The sequence below is a fragment of the Oncorhynchus kisutch genome, linkage group LG12 (assembly GCF_002021735.2).
Source record: "Oncorhynchus kisutch isolate 150728-3 linkage group LG12, Okis_V2, whole genome shotgun sequence".
In the NCBI taxonomy this organism is placed as follows: Eukaryota; Metazoa; Chordata; class Actinopteri; order Salmoniformes; family Salmonidae; genus Oncorhynchus; species Oncorhynchus kisutch.
The window spans coordinates 51763471-51781859 of NC_034185.2; the positions used below are offsets into that span (position 1 = coordinate 51763471).

Consider the following 18389-nt stretch of genomic DNA (forward strand, 5'->3'; position numbering starts at 1 on the left):
AAAAGCTGTGGTTGAGGTTAACTAAAGGTGGAAAAAGGTGTATTTTTCTGTTTTTGAGGCATTCATACCGGGAGCTTCTCTTGTCTTGTAACATTGCTGCTTGTTTGACTTGAGTAGGGAGGGGATCATTCCATCATTCGTTTAAGGGACTTATCTTTGTCCATGGATTTCCTCTGATGACACATACAGTATGCCAGGTGGATATACAGGGACATACAGTTCTGCCAGAGAGCGTATGCTGAACACATCAGTGGGAACGACCTCTCTTTCCCACAGCTGACGGCTTCCTTATGTTCCGCCAACTCAGCAGTGCTGTGGCTGGAGAGAGGGGAGGTGGTAGGGAGAGAGGGCGGAGGTGGAAGGAGGAGAGAAGGGGGGAGGACAGGGAGTTGAGAGTCCCGTGACAAGGTGATCTATTGTAGTCTTTTTCCCCTAGTACATCCTTCTAAGTCTCTCAGCGTTTCCCAGCCATGTACTGTATTGGACATTACTTTTATTTTTGTACTTTTATGTCTTTGTACTTTTTACCCCTTTGTCTCCCCGATTGGTACGTACAGTCTTGTCCCATCGCTGCAACTCCCGTACTGACTCTGGAGAGACGAAGTGCGAGAGCCATGCGTCCTCCGAAACAAAACCCAACCAAGCCGCACTGCTTCTTGACACACTGCTCGCCTAACCCCGGAAGCCACCCGCGCCAATAAGTCGGAGAAAACACCGTACAACTGGCGACGGTGTCAGCGTGCACTGCGCCCGGCCCGCCACAAGGAGTCGCTAGAGTGAGGTGGGAAAAGGAAATCCCGGCCGGCCAAACCCTCCCCTAACCCGGACAACACTGGGCCAATTGTGCGTCGCCTCATGGGTCTCCCGGGCGTTGCCCGGCTGCGACACAGCCCGGGATTGAACCAGGATCTGTAGTGACGCCTCAAGCACTGCGATGCAGTGCCTTAGACCGCTGCGCCACTCAGGAGGCCCCCATAGTGGACATTTCTATTGTAGCTAGCACAGATTTGGTTACTCAAGAACTGGGTCTGATATGTTGGGGGCAGTTAGCTATGTTGACAGTGCAGATGCCACAGAGGGATAGCGTTATAGTTTGGCCATGTCCTGACCTGGACTGGTACCAACTGGACTGCTGACACTAAACAGTCGATTTGTTGCGAAAGACTAACCTTGTGTACAAAATTGCAGGGTTTACAGCCATTTGAGGTGGCCATTTTGTGAGGGCCAGAGCACCAAGCTAGCTTGTTTATTATTGAGAGGACAGATGGGTTTTGTTCGCACATTGCGGTCCAGAGATGTGCAGCGGGAGGACCTGTTTTTGTCAGACCACTGCTACAACTGATGGCTATCTTTGTGGTTGTTTTCGGCCTACATTCAAATGAGTTCACGGATAAGGCAGGTTGATTCAAGGGTTGTTTAAGACTATCCAAAACAGATGCAGACCCAGAAATGTACGTCGAAACATACATGTGTGTGTGTGTGTGTGTGTGTGTGTGTGTGTGTGTGTGTGTGTGTGTGTGTGTGTGTGTGTGTGTGTGTGTGTGTGTTTGTGCCTGACAGACAGCACCTACCTCTACAGCCAGCGCTCCCAAGCTCTCTAGCAGACCGTCGGTTGCCGCGGATACCTTCTGGACGACCTCAGGGTCGGACTTCACGTCCTTCTGTTGTGGGTGAGGAGGAGGAGGGAGAAAGGGGGGAGGGGGGATAAAAGACATGAGAACAAACACTCTCCAGGGACACTTCAGAGAGGGGTTCCTGTTCAACCTCATCTGTTATTGACTGTCAGAAGAGGGCCGCTGAAATGTGAGCTGCTGCCCTCTCACAGCTGACCCCAGACCTGTACTTAGTGGCTAAGGTGCATCTGAAATGGAACCGGATTCCTTATATATTGCACTACATAGGGAAAAGAGTGCCATTTCAGACGCACCTTAGCCACTAAGTACAGGTCTGGGGTCAGCTTTCCTTATAGGTCCAATATTGCTGCGTTCCATTGTCCATATTAGTGTACCACTTAGAACACAAGCCTAATGCAAGGCTTAATTTTATGTGTAGTTGTAGGATGTGGATATTGGATCAGGGCCTATATCAGTACTCAAGAGCGGTCGGTTACTTTATACTGTATTCAGAACATGGGGTATTTATTCAAACCCTAGTCTAATATCCCGGATCTGTTTTGTTAGGGAGGGAAACCTATTGGTCTTTTTCAGAACAAATAGTATCACCATAACACCGGATTGAAATTACGGCTGATTCAGCAGTATGATATTTCAACAAATATATACAACATTTTCTCCGGTGTTAGTTGACCATTGCGACAGCATTTTCATTGGCAGACTGTTCTGTACACTTTGGCACCTTCCAAAAGCTTGTCCCAACAACCGGACTGAGAGTTCTGACTGAGCCAACGCAACTGGGTCAGCTAAAATGGATCACTCCTCTATTTGCATCCAAGTGTGATGGTTATCTGAAGTGTACAGTGATTCTATTCACTGAGTCCCATTATTGTTGAAATTAACACACTGTATTTTTCTATGTGTGTGTGTGTGTGTGTGTGTCAAAAGTCTATATTCAGACATCTGCCACAACAGGGTTCACAGCCTCTCCAACTCCCATTACGAGAAAGAGACAAAGGGACGCATTCATTGTCAAGCTAATGTTTTGTGACAGGAACAGGATTTCTAAATCTTGTACAGAAATATGGTTTGATAATTCCTGCCCTAACTAGTAATCATGCCAGGGAACATGATGTTCTCTGTATCAGAAGAAGGAAGGCTTGGTGTCAGCAGGCTAAATTATCCCGCCATAAAGTGTGCTTTGTGTGAAAGTGAGTGCAGAGGGAATAGCTTACTCAGTTTGTCTGACTGACCAATAGTGTAATAATACATTCATTGAACAAATGAAGATTTGCTAGGACTATGGAATTGTGTTATTTGGCGTTCACTGTTAAAGCCCCCAGTGTTAAAGCCCCCAGTGTTAAAGTGTTCGGTGTTAAGTTTTAAAAAGTGTTAGTATTTTAAATGTTTCTTACCCGTATGGGCTTTAGGAAGTCCAGGTTGGACAGGAAGTGGTCCTGGGCCTTGTTCAGCCAATCAGGGGAGGCCTTGCAGATGATGTCTTGAGTGAGCCGTGACACATTCTTGTCGGAGATGGTCACAAACTCCTCCAGGGAAGTGGTGTTACACATATCTCTAAGATGGACGCCGAAACCTCCAATCAGGACCTGGTAGATAATATGAAATTGTATTTCAGGGATCAAGTTCTTGCAGTCGAGAAACAAAAAAATGAATGTGTTGCGAGAATGTCGGGGATCATTTGTGATGTTGTGTTTTAACCGTAACAACTTTCACAATGAATGCCTAGTCAGGAATGATTTATGCAAATATTAGAAACAGAAACAGAAATTAGAAACAGATGTTTTGAATCATATATCATCACAGAAAAGCTGTTGTCATATATCTGCTGTCAGTACTACTGTCTCTAGGGCAGCGTTTCCCAACACTCAGTCCTGGTGACGCGTTTTGTTTTTTTCCCCTTAGCAATACACAGCTGATTCAAATAAATGAACACATCATCAGGCTTTGATTATTTTAATCAGCTGTGTAGCGCCAAGGCAAAAAAAACAGAACGTGCTCCAGAGGCATTATCAAATGTTCCTATGACTCAACACAAACAAAGATGTTTGGGGAATGTTATTTCTAACCTATCTGTACCACTCTGGAATTCCAGTTTTTTTTAAATTCTATTCCAGGAAGGTATTTGCTTATAAAATCGAATTTTATAATTCTACATTTCCACATGGTCATAGCTATCTCACAACATGGTCAACAACTAAACATGTGAAAAATGTGCATTGTGCAGCTTTTCAGTCATGCATGGGAGAGACTTGTTTTTCCCACTTAGGGAGGCATAGCTCGAAGGTCCCACCGGTCTGAGGCGCATACAGTGCACATGTGTCCAGACTGGCTGACTGAGGGAGGGAGGCAGAGGAAGGGAGGGAGGCAGAGGGAAGCTGCTGCGGTGAATAATAGTGCGTCCTGTATTACCACATCCAAGCTGGGATGAACTAGATAATAGCCTGGCTGAGACAGCATCAGGACATTCTTTCTGTGTAACTGTAGAGTGGAGTGGAGGAGTAAAGAGTTGACTCCCTTAATGACCTTGACCCTCAGCATCACAGGTTACTTTTGAACCAGAGACAAACTGTTAGATAACTGCACTACTTGGTACCTATGGGTATTAAAGGCATCAATGTTTTTTTTTGTGTGTGGATAATACTGCCAAATCCTTTACCAAACCAAATATTGCAAATTGATTCATATCAAAAGAAGAAATGTATCTCAACAGAAAGCCGGACTAAAATCCCCTGAACATTTCTACAATGTACTGTAGGACCTTCCGGGACTATCTGTGGAAAAAGGCCGGAGAGAGAGAGGGCTGATGGGTAATAAAACATCCCCAGGGGTTGGGGGGTGGGATACAGTTAATAGACCCACCGCGTGTGAGTGAGCCCCTCTCTGCACATGCTCACTTTGAGGCAGACAGAAGATGGAGGAGAGACGGAGGGCGGAGCTAAATCATGTGACTACTGCCCTCCAACTACAGACAGTGATGAATTGTGCTGAAACTAAGCCAAATTATTTTCCATGAGAAAGAGGATGATATGAGCCACAGACTTGGTTCTCTCCGCCACACCACCCCCTTATGATGTCATTACAGGGCGTTACAAGTGTAGCCGTCTCACAGTATGTATATATATATATATATAGTTACAGCGTGTTAGATGCCAGCAAACCAAGGTCATGGCATGCATGACTGCCTTTAAAAAGGTACTTGATGTGGTGACAAACAGGAAGAGAAGCCTTCTCTTTTCTCCTCACACAGTGAATATGTTTACCTTCTCTAGGTTGAGGTCAGCCTCCACAATCTGCTGGACGGCGTGATGGGATAGGGAGGCGTTGCGATGCAGGAACGACGACAAGGTCTCCTTATCGCGGAGAAAGTCCTTCAGCTTGAAACCTTGAATGGGATGATGGAATGCACATTCAACAGACTGACTAGGAACACGGCGCTGCATACTTAGAAACGGATCTATTTAAAAGACATAAATGTGTTCTTATGGAGACAATTGTGATTTAGCATCGAAACTCATTGTCTTGAATAAAGAAATGATAGTCTATTATCTGGGGGAACTCCAAATACACAGTGTTCTTTGGGTGAAAGCTGTAAAGTTCTCAATAATATGGTATTGTAGATATATTACACTAATATACTGGCATGGACAGAATGGAGTGATACAGTGAGGGGAGAGATATCTTGGACCCAGTTTACCCTGAGGGCTATTGTGTTCACTGGGTCAGAACATTCCAGAGAAGTCATCTCCGCTTAAAAACCAGTTGAAGTCAGCTCAGCACTCTGCTGCTTCGCACTCCGTAGCCGGGGTTACTCTAGGGCGTTCCACTTTGGCCCAAATACTGAGCTAGAGTTCTGGGCTCCTCACTTTTCACTCTGTTCCGTCCCTCCCTGCCCAGCTTGAATTTGTAATCTTCTTACTTAAACATTAACGTCTCTGTGTTTGTGTTGCGTTAGTTAGCACAGTGACAAGAGTAGCTACCGGATACATGGTAAAGTAGCAACATTACCCCTTGGAGGGGGGGGGGGGGGGTACTAGAAGGTAGTTTCACCCATAACTAGGGCCATAACCCTATACTATTTGAAGAAAGCTTATACCTACAACTTTGTCTGTCCCTGTAGGAGAACCCTTTTGGGTTCCAGGTAAAACTCAACTGGTAACACAAACTAGACAGGAAACACTTAGCTGCCCCAGAGGCTCCTGGGAGCAGGTCAGGGGGGACGTGGTATGTGTTGATGAGACGTCCCCACAGCATAGAGACCACTCCAGTGCATAGAGATGACCCCAGAGCAAATAACCAAGGAGTGGTCATGAGCTCTAATCATCCTGACTTCAGGAAACAAGAGACTGGAGATGTGCCTTAGCAACAGTACTGAGTGAGAGTACTGCCATGAAAGACCAGAGGGATAGCCCCTAAAGGTACTGTCTGTCTGCACTTGGCCCCTAACTACTTAGTGAGAGTACAGCCATGCAAGAAAGAGGGATAGCCCTGCACTTGGCTTAGGTGGTGACTATGCTGCGTCTCTGACCTACCAAAACAATAACAAGTAGGCTACAACAATATGAGGCAGACTGGCATCCAGGCTTGTCACTACTTGCCCTGGCTTCTGGTGAGTAATACTTGATAGACCCGAGGAGACTGATGGTTCACCTGTTCCCAAACCTCACTGACTCAACAAACAACCTACAATCAGACAAACAAAATGGCTGCCTTTTTCCAAGAATGACAAAAGACAGTTGGCTACAGATAACTTCAGGTTGATAGAAGACGACGTGGAACAAACGTACTGCACTACGTCGGGAATAGGATGCAATTTGGGACACGGAGGACGACTGTCCTGACTGACTGAGTCTAATAACCTGAGAGAAGGAAGCTGCCTGTGGTGTTATTCAACAGAACCAAAACGGGAAATGAGAGTCTGGCTGATCTGGAACTTGACCAACCGACGGGGAAAACAACAAAGAATGTGGGACACTAGGCGAGCCAGACCACTTTGAGAAGGAGAATTGTGCGTGCGTGCATCCGCGCGTCAGTGTGAAGAGAATAGTTTTAGCGACCTTCAAAAGAACAAACGACCCACCTAGGAAACCCGTCAGTCAGTCAGTCTGGCTGACACATCAACCCATTACATTAAAGCTAGTTTTTGTTACAAACCCGAAAAGAGAAGCGCAATCAGCATCATATCGATATAGAACATACAGTGAGAGAAGAGAAAAGTCTGTGGATTTCGTGAGATTAAAGAGAAGTGGATATGTTTCATGAATAAGTTTAAAGTGCTTCTGTTGTGACACAAGGCACTAATTCTAACAAAATGAACTTTCTCCCCTTTGACATAATGGCACTCCACTGTAAGGCTTTATATAGGGGAAGGATTTTATAGAGGGTCAATGCAGAGCTGTGATCTGCTCCTAGACTCCTTTTAAACACTGACGTAACCAATTTTAAGACTGGTTGCTTTTCAAGTCTTGAAGTTAAAACACTGGTATTTTTAACACGGACACCTTTCTCCACGTTTGGCCAGACTGTTCACGTGACTTGTTTTAATTTGCCCACAACATAATTATGCTGGAAGGAGCTGTTACGCAACAGTGTTGACAGGGTCTTTGTGACCTGAATATCTCAGGTAATATCTTAACTGTGCTTGAGTCCTCTGGAAGGAAGCCTAGGTGGGAAGTTATACTGCAAGAAGTAGATAGACGATAAATGCATGTTGAAAGTGGAAATGTGAAATACTTTTTCACACCTTTTCTCTATCCAGGCCATAGTGGGGTCAGTGAGCTCTGTTCTGAAGCGATTCATCTTTTAGTGGTAGGCCTATGTCAGTCTCGGAACTACTCTTTGGTTAGATATAGAATCGCGATAGTATGGTTACCACAGACACAGTTCATTTATGCTCCTTTATGTAATAACGAATGACATTTGTTATCTTCAAAATGTATCAGCTTGATGGTTTAACAGCGGTCTTAGCGTTAACCTCGAGGAGGTGCCATGAGGCTCATCCAGCAGTTGATGTGACATAATAAGCCAATTCAACCCCCCAAAAAAGTCAATTAATAGTCAATGTCAGTTGAACGTTGAAATATGACATTGGTATAATGTTAATTCAACGCATTTTGCCCGGTGGGTAGACAATATGTATGGCAAATATGTAGGTGTGTGGGGACTGGGACACCTCAAGACTCATGCAAGGGAAAGACACTATCATCGACCTGATATCCTCGAAGACCTTTCCCTCCTCTTCCTGGGCCAAGGTCATGACATCCCCATGTACCTTCCACTCTGAAAATGGCCGCTCAGCAAGAGCCAAAAGCGAACATACAGTACCCATTAAATCTGTGGAGCAGTGTGCAGGAGGTTCTTTTCCATGGTATTCAGTTTTATCATGAAGTTAATACGATTACTTATTCACCATCTAAAATGAGATGGACAGTAACGCGAGGGGAGACGAGAGCACATAATGATCCTCAAACAGGATGTAGACACATTCCAAGCCCAGGGTTGGTCCAGTTCAGACACAGACACAGTAGTCAAAACATTAAAGGGCCACTTAGTTTAAATCTGTATCCTGTTGTGATGGGTGGGTCCAGGGAGGTCTTCCTGCCATTTAAAGAGATAGGACAGGACATGGGCGCTGCCTCCCCCCCCGTTGGTCCAGCAGCAACCTCCCCACCCCAGGACTGGCATGGACTGATTACACCAGTGCTATGCCAACCATAGAAATCTAATTACTAGAAGGGACAAAGCCTGGTCCCATATTTGTTTGTGCCGTCAAGACAACTCCCAGCAGATCTGTGACCAGGCTAACAAAGCCCCTCAGACCACCACGTTTTTTGACTGGATCACTCATGGGTACACTGAATCATAGAACATTTACTGGAATGAGAACGTCCATTCTAGTAATTATATTTCTATGCTGCCAACCTGCACCCATTGCCCTCCATTATGAGCCAAAAGGCCCCATTTTGATTAGGGGCTGTATGGTCCCCAGTAATCTGCTTTTCTTCGCATTAGGAATTTGGGTTTTCATGGAGCCCATTAAAATCTAAGCATGCCATTTGCTCTGAACTCTCTGCACCGTACGGCCCCAGGAAATCGAGGACTGAAACCGTCAAACAAGTCTCAAGTTCAGTACTTCAAGTGCACAACGTGTGTCCTATGTCTATAGCTAGAAGGCATGTACAGATAGGTGATCATACCTACCTACTGAAAAACCAGGCTAACCAAACTCAGATCAGAATGCGTGCAATACGTCTATGGCTCAGGGCCTATGTATGCAGGTGGGTACAGGCTTAGGATCAGATTCAGTAACATCAATGTACATGCAGAAACATACATAAAATGTGATGTCAATGCAGTACTATAAACAATACGTACAAATATATACATCAGCGTAAATATATGGACGGTGCATCAATATCCATGTACATCCATGTACATCATGTACAGTTTCAACTGTTCTGCCTTATTATTATTCGACCATGCTGGTCATTTATGAACATTTGAACATCTTGGCCATGTTCTGTTATAATCTCCACCCGGCACAGCCAGAAGAGGACTGGCCACCCCACATAGCCTGGTTCCTCTCTAGGTTTCTTCCTAGGTATTGGCCTTTCTAGGGAGTTTTTCCTAGCCACCGTGCTTCTACACCTGCATTGCTTGCTGTTTGGGGTTTTAGGCTGGGTTTCTGTACAGCACTTTGAGATATCAGCTGATGTACGAAGGGCTATATAAATAAATTTGATTTTGATTTGATTTGATCCCACTGGGCACAGATGTCAATTCAACGTCTAGTTTCCATTTACATTTGGTTAAGTTGTCAACTAGCGAGAATTCAATGTGAAATCAACAACAAAAGAAAAAAGACGAAATTCCCGTATGTTGTTGACTTTTTGCAAATCCAATCAGTTTTCCACATTGATTCAATGTCATCGCATTGCATTTACTTTGTTGAAATGACATGAAAACAAAGTCGGTTCAACCAGTTTTTGGCCCAGTGGGATGCATCTTTACGTCTGTAGCTCAGGGTCTATGTACTGTGATCTGTCCTACCTGCCGTGTTGCCCTGTAGTTTCCTCAGAGCCCGCACCAGAACTTTGTAGCCCTCGAAGCTCTTGTCATTCTGGCTGTAGAGGAGGATCTTCTTGGCATCGATGAACAGACGGGAGATTCTGTGTTTCATAGAGAGACGAATAGACAATGTGAGGAACAACGGTGGTAAAACACACATGCGGATCCTCTGGGGTTGAGGGTCTGAAAGGAGGAACAATGCTACTTGTGGCACGGGCCATTATTTCAATGTTTTAATGTCTTAGCTTACACTGTTTACTTGGTTGTTTGTCATAGACATGACTAATCAAATCATTCTATCAACTCGGGCAATGTTAAAGGGTCAGTTTACCCGGCATGAACTCACATAGAATCGTTGAAGTTGCCCACCAGCCCTGGGGTCTCTCCTGGTGTGGGGTGGCGGAAGCAGGGGTTGTTGGCGTTGCAGATGATCCCTTGTACCCAGGGCAAGGTGCCCGCCGAGGGCATGGCCTTGTTAGGGAAATGGCCTGGAGGGGGGAGGGGGGGGGAATAGAGAAGTTCAATGATCGACACCACTCTATGTCACAATATCTCCCTATGAAACTGCCCAGACGGCCACTGAAGTCAAATGATTAGGTTGGGTAATTGTGGAACTTCAGTCAGTCACCCAACATTTCACAACGGCAGAGCAAGGAGGACTGAGTGAAACTCCATTTCAGCTTGGCTCAATTCAGCAGATCGAATGAACAGCCAGGCGCAGACATCTTGTTTAGCAAGAGCACAGTACAACGGGGGAACCTGGAGTGGGCACAGGTTCCTCGTGTTCTCGGAGGAACTGTGTTATCTAGCAGAGAGACCAAGCCTGCGTCCCAAATGGCCCCCTATTCCACAGGTGCTCTGGTCAAAAGCAGTGCACTATGTAGGGAATAGGGGGCCATCTGGGACGGAGCCCAAGAGAGACCGCCATTGTCCGCAACCTCAAACTCCGTACCATAAACAACAGTCATGTGACCTTTGGATCAGCATTCACTTTCCGTGACGAGTCAGAAGAGGTTGTCAGTAAACCGTTATCTGCTACTGTACAGTAGTTATTTGTAAAGCCCAGCAGATCGTGAAGCAATCACCTAGAGTGGGACGATACAGTGTGACCCAGTCCTGAGGTCAATACTGTTGAGTTGAGTGGGTGAAATCAAGTATTGCTATCTACGGCCGAGTTGACTAGTGACAAGTTTGACAGTCAACAAAATGGTGACGTGCACATTCTGCAAAACAAGATGTTATAGAAGTATTCACACTTTACTTTTTGGTCAATGTTTGTGTGTGTGTGTGTGTGTGTCTGACAAGCCTTCTGGATTTTTTTAAAGCAGTGCCATTGTAGTGACACTTGAATTGTCCTTTCACAGTCCACAGTTAACGTATCATACACAGAGTTTAATAGTCTAGCCTACTGGCCTGCTGTCCAACCTACACTGAGTGTACAGAACATTTTGAACACCTGCTTTTTCCATGACATAGACTGCCCAGGTGAATCCAGGTGAAAGCTATGATCCCTTATTGATGTCACCTGCTAAATCCATTTTAAATCAATATATATGAAAGGGAGGAGACCAGTTAAAGAAGGATTTTTAAGCCTTGAGACAATTGAGATGTGGATTGTGTATGTGTGCCATTCAGAGGGTGAATGGGCAAGACCAAAGATTTAAGTCTCTTTGAACGGGATATGGTAGGCACCAGGCGTACTGGTTTGAGTGTGTCAAGAACTGCAACGCTGCTGGGATTTTCATGTTCAACAAGAATGTGTATCAAGAATGGTCCACCACCAAAAGGATATCCAGCCAACTTGACACAACTGTGGGAAGCATTGGAGTCAAGATGGGCCAGCATCCCTGTGGAACGCTTTCGACACCTTGCAGAGTCCATGCCCAATGTTTTGTACACTCAGTGTATTATATATTTATTTTTTATTTTTTATTTCACCTTTATTTAACCAGGTAGGGAAGTTGAGAACAAGTTCTCATTTACAATTAAGACCTGGCCAAGATAAAGCAAAGCAGTTCGACAGGTACAACAACACAGAGTTACACATGGAGTAAAACAAACATACAGTCAATAATACAGTAGAAAAATAAGTCTATATACAATGTGAGCAAATGAGGTGGGATAAGGGAGGTAAAGGCAAAAAAGGCCATAGTGGCGAAGTAAATACAATATAGCAAGTAAAACATAAAAATAAATAAACACTGGAATGGTAGATTTGCAGTGGAAGAATGTGCAAAGTAGAGATAGAAGTAATGGGGGTGCAAAGGAGCAAAATAATTAAATAAATAAATACAGTAGGGGGAGAGGTAGTTGTATGGGCTAAATTATAGATGGGCTATGTACAGGTGCAGTAATATGTGAGCTGCTCTGACAGCTGGTGCTTAAAGCTAGTGAGGGGGATATATGAGGGCAAAGGTATAGCCTTCTGACCTGGTGAAATACAGTATGTACATCCCAAATAGCACCATATTCCCTATGGGCCCTGGTCAAAAGTACTGCACTATATAGGGAATAGCATGCCAATTGGGATGAAACCAAGATCGTTACTGGAGACCTGTATTGACAAGATAGAGATAAGGAGGGCAATAGACAGTATAGTAGCTATACATCCTTCCACTCACGTCCATACTGTATTGATGTAAACAAACATACTACACAGTCCAGTGTTGTTGGAGTCCTACTGGTATACATTTGAATTCAGGAAGTTAATTTAATGGAGATTAATTTACTATTGCTTTCAGGTGAATTTCGCAATAATTCAATTTCATTGCACTCTCTGATTTTACAGAAATAAACTATTCTATTTTAGCTTCTAACTTTGTCAAAACAGCTTTAAAATGTCAACAACGGGTTTCTCGGAGTTGACGTTTTCTAAGAATTACTATCATGTTCTCATTAACATTCTTTGACCGCGTTAATCAATGTGAGTTTGCCAAGATACAATAGGTACATGTTGAACACTGGTCATTCCAGGAAAACGGCTTTTCTTGACTGACTCCATTGAATCAATGATCAATGGGTCTTTCACAAAGTGGAATGCAAAGGAAATAGAATTACACTATAAATGAAGCACCCTCAAAGTTGAGAATATATTATCTGTGTAAGTAACAAACTGTTCCCAGAGCTGTTATGGTGTACTACAGGAGTTTTAAAGGCCAGTGGGTCAATATATCAAATATTGACCAACTGAGTGGGATATTGACCAACTGAGTGGGATATTGACCAACTGAGTGGGATATTGACCAAGTGAGTGGGATGTTTTTAAGAACAGTATAGAGGGAGGACCTCTATACTGGGAGGACCTCTCTTGGGAGGACCTTGGCTTGGGATGAGGAATGGCAGTTAAGGCCATTAACATACTCTTCTCTGCATTGACATTTCTTGGACAATAAAAATATATATATTCCTTTCCAGGTATTTGTAACATTTCCACATGTGTTCACTAAGTCCACAAATTTTCTTCCCTTATCCATTGTTCTAGATTCTAGAAAAATGAAACCCATTGAGACACATTTCTTGTGGGAATCTCCTGCCTTCCACTGTTCTGTTGTGACTAACTGTCTTTGATACGAACAGTAATGTCCTTTAAAAATGATGAGCTCTCTCTTTCCCTGAAGTATCTTTTGTCTGTATTGCTTTGCTTTCCAATGAGTCTTGGACTCAATAAACAATAGTGGCTGATGATATAAAGGACAACTGTCTGGAATCCTGTTGTCCTCCATCTTGTGATCTCTGACTCATCTGACTACAAAGAATGGAAAATGGGAACAAATGATTACGGGCAACAGTATTCGGACCAAATGTCATGAGGCCTCTAGTACGTCACTACTTACCCAGTCGAGACACTAACATTATTCTTGAATTGCCTCATTATAACTGTGCAAATAGACAAAGCTCGATTTGAGTCGATTTGAGCTCAATTCAAATTCTAAAAGCTTTATTTAAATTGACATAAGACAGAAAATAGCACACTGTGAATTCAGGCACTCTGTATGTGTGGGCTACTCACACTCATGTTGCTCGTAGGGCGGGTAATGCATCCTCACAGATATGAGGATGAAGAAGATGAAGAGCGGCCATATTATCTCGATAATTAGCTGGAGCTGAAAGGGAAGTTCAGAAGGTCGATGAGAGACTGACAAATTCAGTCAGGACAAACAGCATTCAAACAGTGAAACCAATGCCATAGTAAGGAAGTCTGGTCTCCCTACAGAACAACCCATTTGGACTCCGGGCAGAGCAAAATGTACTTGGTGGTACAATAACTGAAAAGGGTTGGGAACCACTGTCCTAGAGTAGACAACCCACCTCTAAGCTTCTTTGTGTACTTCAGTCTACAATCCAGGTTACCAATTTCTTGACTATGTTGGATGGGTCATTTTGATTCTAGGAGACATTTCATCAATTACAAAAATATTATTTTAAAACCTAGGATCCCCTTTAGAATGGACTGGTCCAGCTTTTCAGTGGAAGTGGGTCATTCCACAAACCCTTATTGGGGTGTCAGAGGCAGCCATTAAGGGGTTTATCAGCTGTTGTTGGTAAATATATTATAATCTTTATCCTAGCTAGGACTGGGAAGGGAGAGGTGTTGGTTGGGTGGACATATGTTCACAACAGCTGCTGTCCTCCCAGCCCCAGACTCACAGAGCATCGGGATGGGAGACGAAAGGATGATTGGTCAAATGGAGGCCGGGGATATGTTCTATAAATGTATCTGGTTCTTAGATTCTTCTGAGAGATTTTGAGGTTTAACAGTTGGATGACATGATAAGACAAGGTGACAGTGTTGTTTAAAATGTTCCAGAATCCAAACCCTTTGTGTGGAAAACGTGCACTTGAGAGAGCACTTAAAACTCCTCCACGCTACGAGTCACCATCACTGCATTGACTCTCTGCTACATTGACATCCTCTACGGTTTGAACATCCTCAATGAGTCAAAGGATCAAGTTCATTCAAGCATTTTTTATTTTTTACAATCTCACCCTTTTTACCAATACATAGACTATGCTATTATTTCTGTGTGCATTGGCCACACAGACGACAATAGTAACACATTGTATATGCTACCAAACTTCGTAGCCAATAAACCTTGTGTTTTCCCACGGCAACTTTCCTTGACATGCTCCCCTTATCTCACAGAAACTACGTGGGGTTGGTGGACTTTTATTTTGTAGTAGCTACTTACTGTCTGTCTCCGTCTGTAGGTGAAGTTCTTCCACAGCAGTAAGCCCAGTTGAGTAGAGACGGCCATCTCGCCTCAGGGACCTATCCTACAGCCGTCCAGCTCCCAACTGCAGAGCACAGTGACAACACAGTGAGACTCGGGGACCTTTTCTACAACTCTTGAGCTCCGCATCTGCAGACAACACAGCACAGTGAGACCAGAGAAGAAGGCTGTTTGAGTCCACTGGACACCACGCCACTCATAGGTCAAAGTCTAACCAAATATACCCATCAGATCTCCAATGGATACTGGACTGTATTAACCAATCAGAGCAGTTTCCAGGATTGGGAGATTCCCTGTCTGTTACAAAAAAAACACACTGGGACTTTTGGATCTACAAACAGTCACTGGATACTTGGATACTTGGCAAGTGAAGGTGTGCCACCCACACAATTGCAAAAAAATAAATAAAGACTTTAATATCTAAAGTACCAAATGTCCTCGTGACATTTCAATTTAATCCAGCTATTGCAATGCAGAAATGAGCAATCACTTAAATAGCAAAAGGCTAATGCTGTTACTATCTATTTACACAAACAGCTGTATTGTTAAATACTTCCAGATGCAACAGAGTTTTTATGACACAAATGGGTCCCGTGTGGCTCCGTTAGTAAGAGCATGGCACATGCAACGCTAGGGTTGTAGGTTCAATTTCCACGGGGGACCAGGATGCAACGACAACAAAAAGTATGAAAATGTATGCACTCTCTACTGTACATCGCTCTGGATAAGAGCCTCTGCTAAATTACTCAAATGTAAAGCACTTGACATTCAATCAACTATGGTGACGCAACACTCACTCAAACAATTGTAATCCATTTTTTCAAGACAAAACTGTATGAGAGGAGTGAAGGACCAGCAGACTACGCACGTAACATTTCATCAGTGATGTAGCCTATTCCGCGTGGGTGGATGGATTGATAGCCTATTCATTACGAAACACGTTCAAAAGATGAATTGGGCAAAATCTGAATGATAGTCTACCTCAGGTCCCAGCGCAATGAAACAGATTTTCAAATGAACCGATCGTATATTGATTACATTTAAGGTTGTTACCATGTTTTTACGTTGTTTTTTCATTCAGCTTCATCGCATAACATAGCAAACCACTACAGTACAAATTGTAAACAACAGCCTCCCTCCAAATGAATCAATGCGGTTGCCTGGTGCAGAATTGCTGCGGGCTCCTCTAGTGTTTTAATGTGATTTTGCCATTTTTCACTCGTTCCAGATCCATATCATGATCATCTTTTTTTCCCCAATAGAAGCTTAGCATGTTCTATTTTCAACTACGGTCTCAAAACATTCAGAATACGAAAATCTTACAAAGACCAATAACAAAATTAATCAGCGCTTTGATGAAACAGGCTATGAAAAAAAAATGGAAAAAAAAAACGAATGAATAATGATATGATAACCACTATGGTCAACGATGGGCCGACAATAAAACATAATTGCTAATCCTTTTTGGCAAACATCTGCTACCTTTAACTACAACATCAAGCCTGCATCAATGAATCAGAAACAAACATTTATTAAAACATTAAAAACATAATTTCACAAACTACTGTACTCGAATGTCAACCATATCAGTGCAATATAATTATCGAAATAACTTCAGAGCTTCATGCTGGATGTTTCATTGTTTCAAGAGGAAGGGGTTACTCTCGGTCATTCAGCGCAGCGCACTCTTCTATACAATAAACCGCAGCAGATGCTGTAGTGTAGCACACACACTGTATTCATCAAGCACAATACGGTCATATGCGATAAAGGATATAACATACACTACCCACACTTTGTCATCTTACCCATCCGACCAAAACCTCATAAATGCATCTAAGTTATTCAATACATTTGATTGAGGATAAACACTAGAAATCATGTGTTGATTGTTGTGAACGACGTCGCGTACTATACAAGTGCGAAGGCAAAGATGCGCTTTTGTTTTGAAAATATTTACAAACTGAATCAAACATGCGCGACCATGTACATCCATTCTGTAAATATCAAATAAAACTGTTCCTTTGGGATGATGCAGGACACAATGCATATCAACCCACTGAGCAACTTAACAAAGAAACAACAAAAACGAACAAATAAAAACAACCGACCTTTTTCCCTAATGCTGCGAAAATCCAATTCTTCAATGTTCATAAATTGTAATTCCTTGAATTGGAAAAGGTTAAATGGACGCTTTTTTATTCGCTTTTTTACGACCGTTATTGTCTTCGCTGCTCTGTGTCTCTGGTTCTGCCTTTTTTCTCCTCCAAGCTTTTATAGTGGCAGCCAATGCAGCCGCTTTCAGAAGAGGAAAGGTAACTCGCGGTCAAAAGGATACGAGGCTGTTTGTGTTGCTGTCTCCTTAAACGGGACACACGTGTAGAGCCCCAAGAAAAACAGCTCTTAAGAGGGCTACGGTGCCCTATACAGATATATTTAGGTATTGAATCCGTCCATGCAACGTATACAATCATTTTATGATTGTGTAATTGTCATATCTGTATAATAGCCACATTTTGGGTTGAAATCAAGTGCTCAGTCTTGTCAGTGGCCAGTGGGGACATAATCGAGGTCAATAAATACCATCATTCTATGACAGACTCTAAATGTAGGTTCAATCTGAAGGCATATCAGTTCACACACTTTATAAATATAGAATTATGCTTTACCCTTTAGAAATAGAATTCTAGAAGTGTTGGAACTTCAGATTGAACCTACATTTAGAGTCTGTCATAGCATATTGATATTTATTGGCCCAAACACCATTCCACCTTTGACTAAACAATAACTAGACACACAGGTTTGACGACCAGGTTCACCGGTTAACTAACTACACGATACTGTCCAACGATGCTGCATTCGTGATGACTAGGGCCAACATCAATGTATCATCAACTAGACTACAGGACATAATACACTCTGAGCCTGGGCACAAGTTGAATGTTGAAGACGTATCACAGATTGTTGAGTAGAGTAATCCTAATTGGTTTGTGTCTTTGTCTTTAGAGGATGGGTGCAAGGACATGGTAGCATCTCTCTGCCAAGGGATCGACCATCTGCTGTTCAATCTTTAAATAGCTTGTCTAGTCTCTTCGGGTTAGTCTTACTGTATTACAGTCTTACATACATATACTCTTGTATTCACATTCAATATACAATATGGACCATAGAGTTCATGAACCCTGAAGGTCTTCATTTGTTGACTTTAGATGGCAACACAAAGGCTGTTCCTTACAGTAGCCTATCTTTGTAGGTTTACTGTACCTTTACTGTAATATGGTGAATCTTTACTGTAATATGGTGAATCTTTACTGTAATATGGTGAATCTTTACTGTAATATGGTGAATCTTTACTGTAATATGGTGAATCTTTACTGTACGATGGTGAATCGTTACTGTATCTTTATGTATATCTAAATATATTTTAAAGTGTAGATTACCGTTTCTATACTCATTTACT

At 43.0% G+C, this 18389-nt stretch overlaps 1 protein-coding gene across 5 annotated transcripts in view; it reads right to left on the bottom strand.

Annotated features, from left to right (window-relative positions):
* Positions 1–17181, bottom strand: part of LOC109901163 (phospholipid-transporting ATPase ABCA1) — a 41242-nt gene extending 24061 nt beyond the window's left edge. For 4 of the 5 annotated variants that reach the window (XM_031837820.1, XM_031837819.1, XM_031837818.1 and 1 more), the window contains exons 1-8: positions 17041–17181; positions 14888–14993; positions 13708–13801; positions 10045–10186; positions 9681–9799; positions 4895–5016; positions 3029–3220; positions 1572–1661 (exon numbers count right to left, since the gene is read on the bottom strand). In XM_031837820.1, the coding sequence (XP_031693680.1) occupies positions 1572–1661; positions 3029–3220; positions 4895–5016; positions 9681–9799; positions 10045–10186; positions 13708–13801; positions 14888–14953 (825 nt within the window). In that variant the 5' untranslated portion in view covers positions 14954–14993; positions 17041–17181. Of the gene's footprint in view, positions 1–1571; positions 1662–3028; positions 3221–4894; positions 5017–9680; positions 9800–10044; positions 10187–13707; positions 13802–14887; positions 15059–17040 lie in introns of all 5 variants that reach the window. The other variant, XM_031837817.1, reaches the window with a different exon arrangement.
* Positions 17182–18389: the final 1208 nt, after the last annotated feature.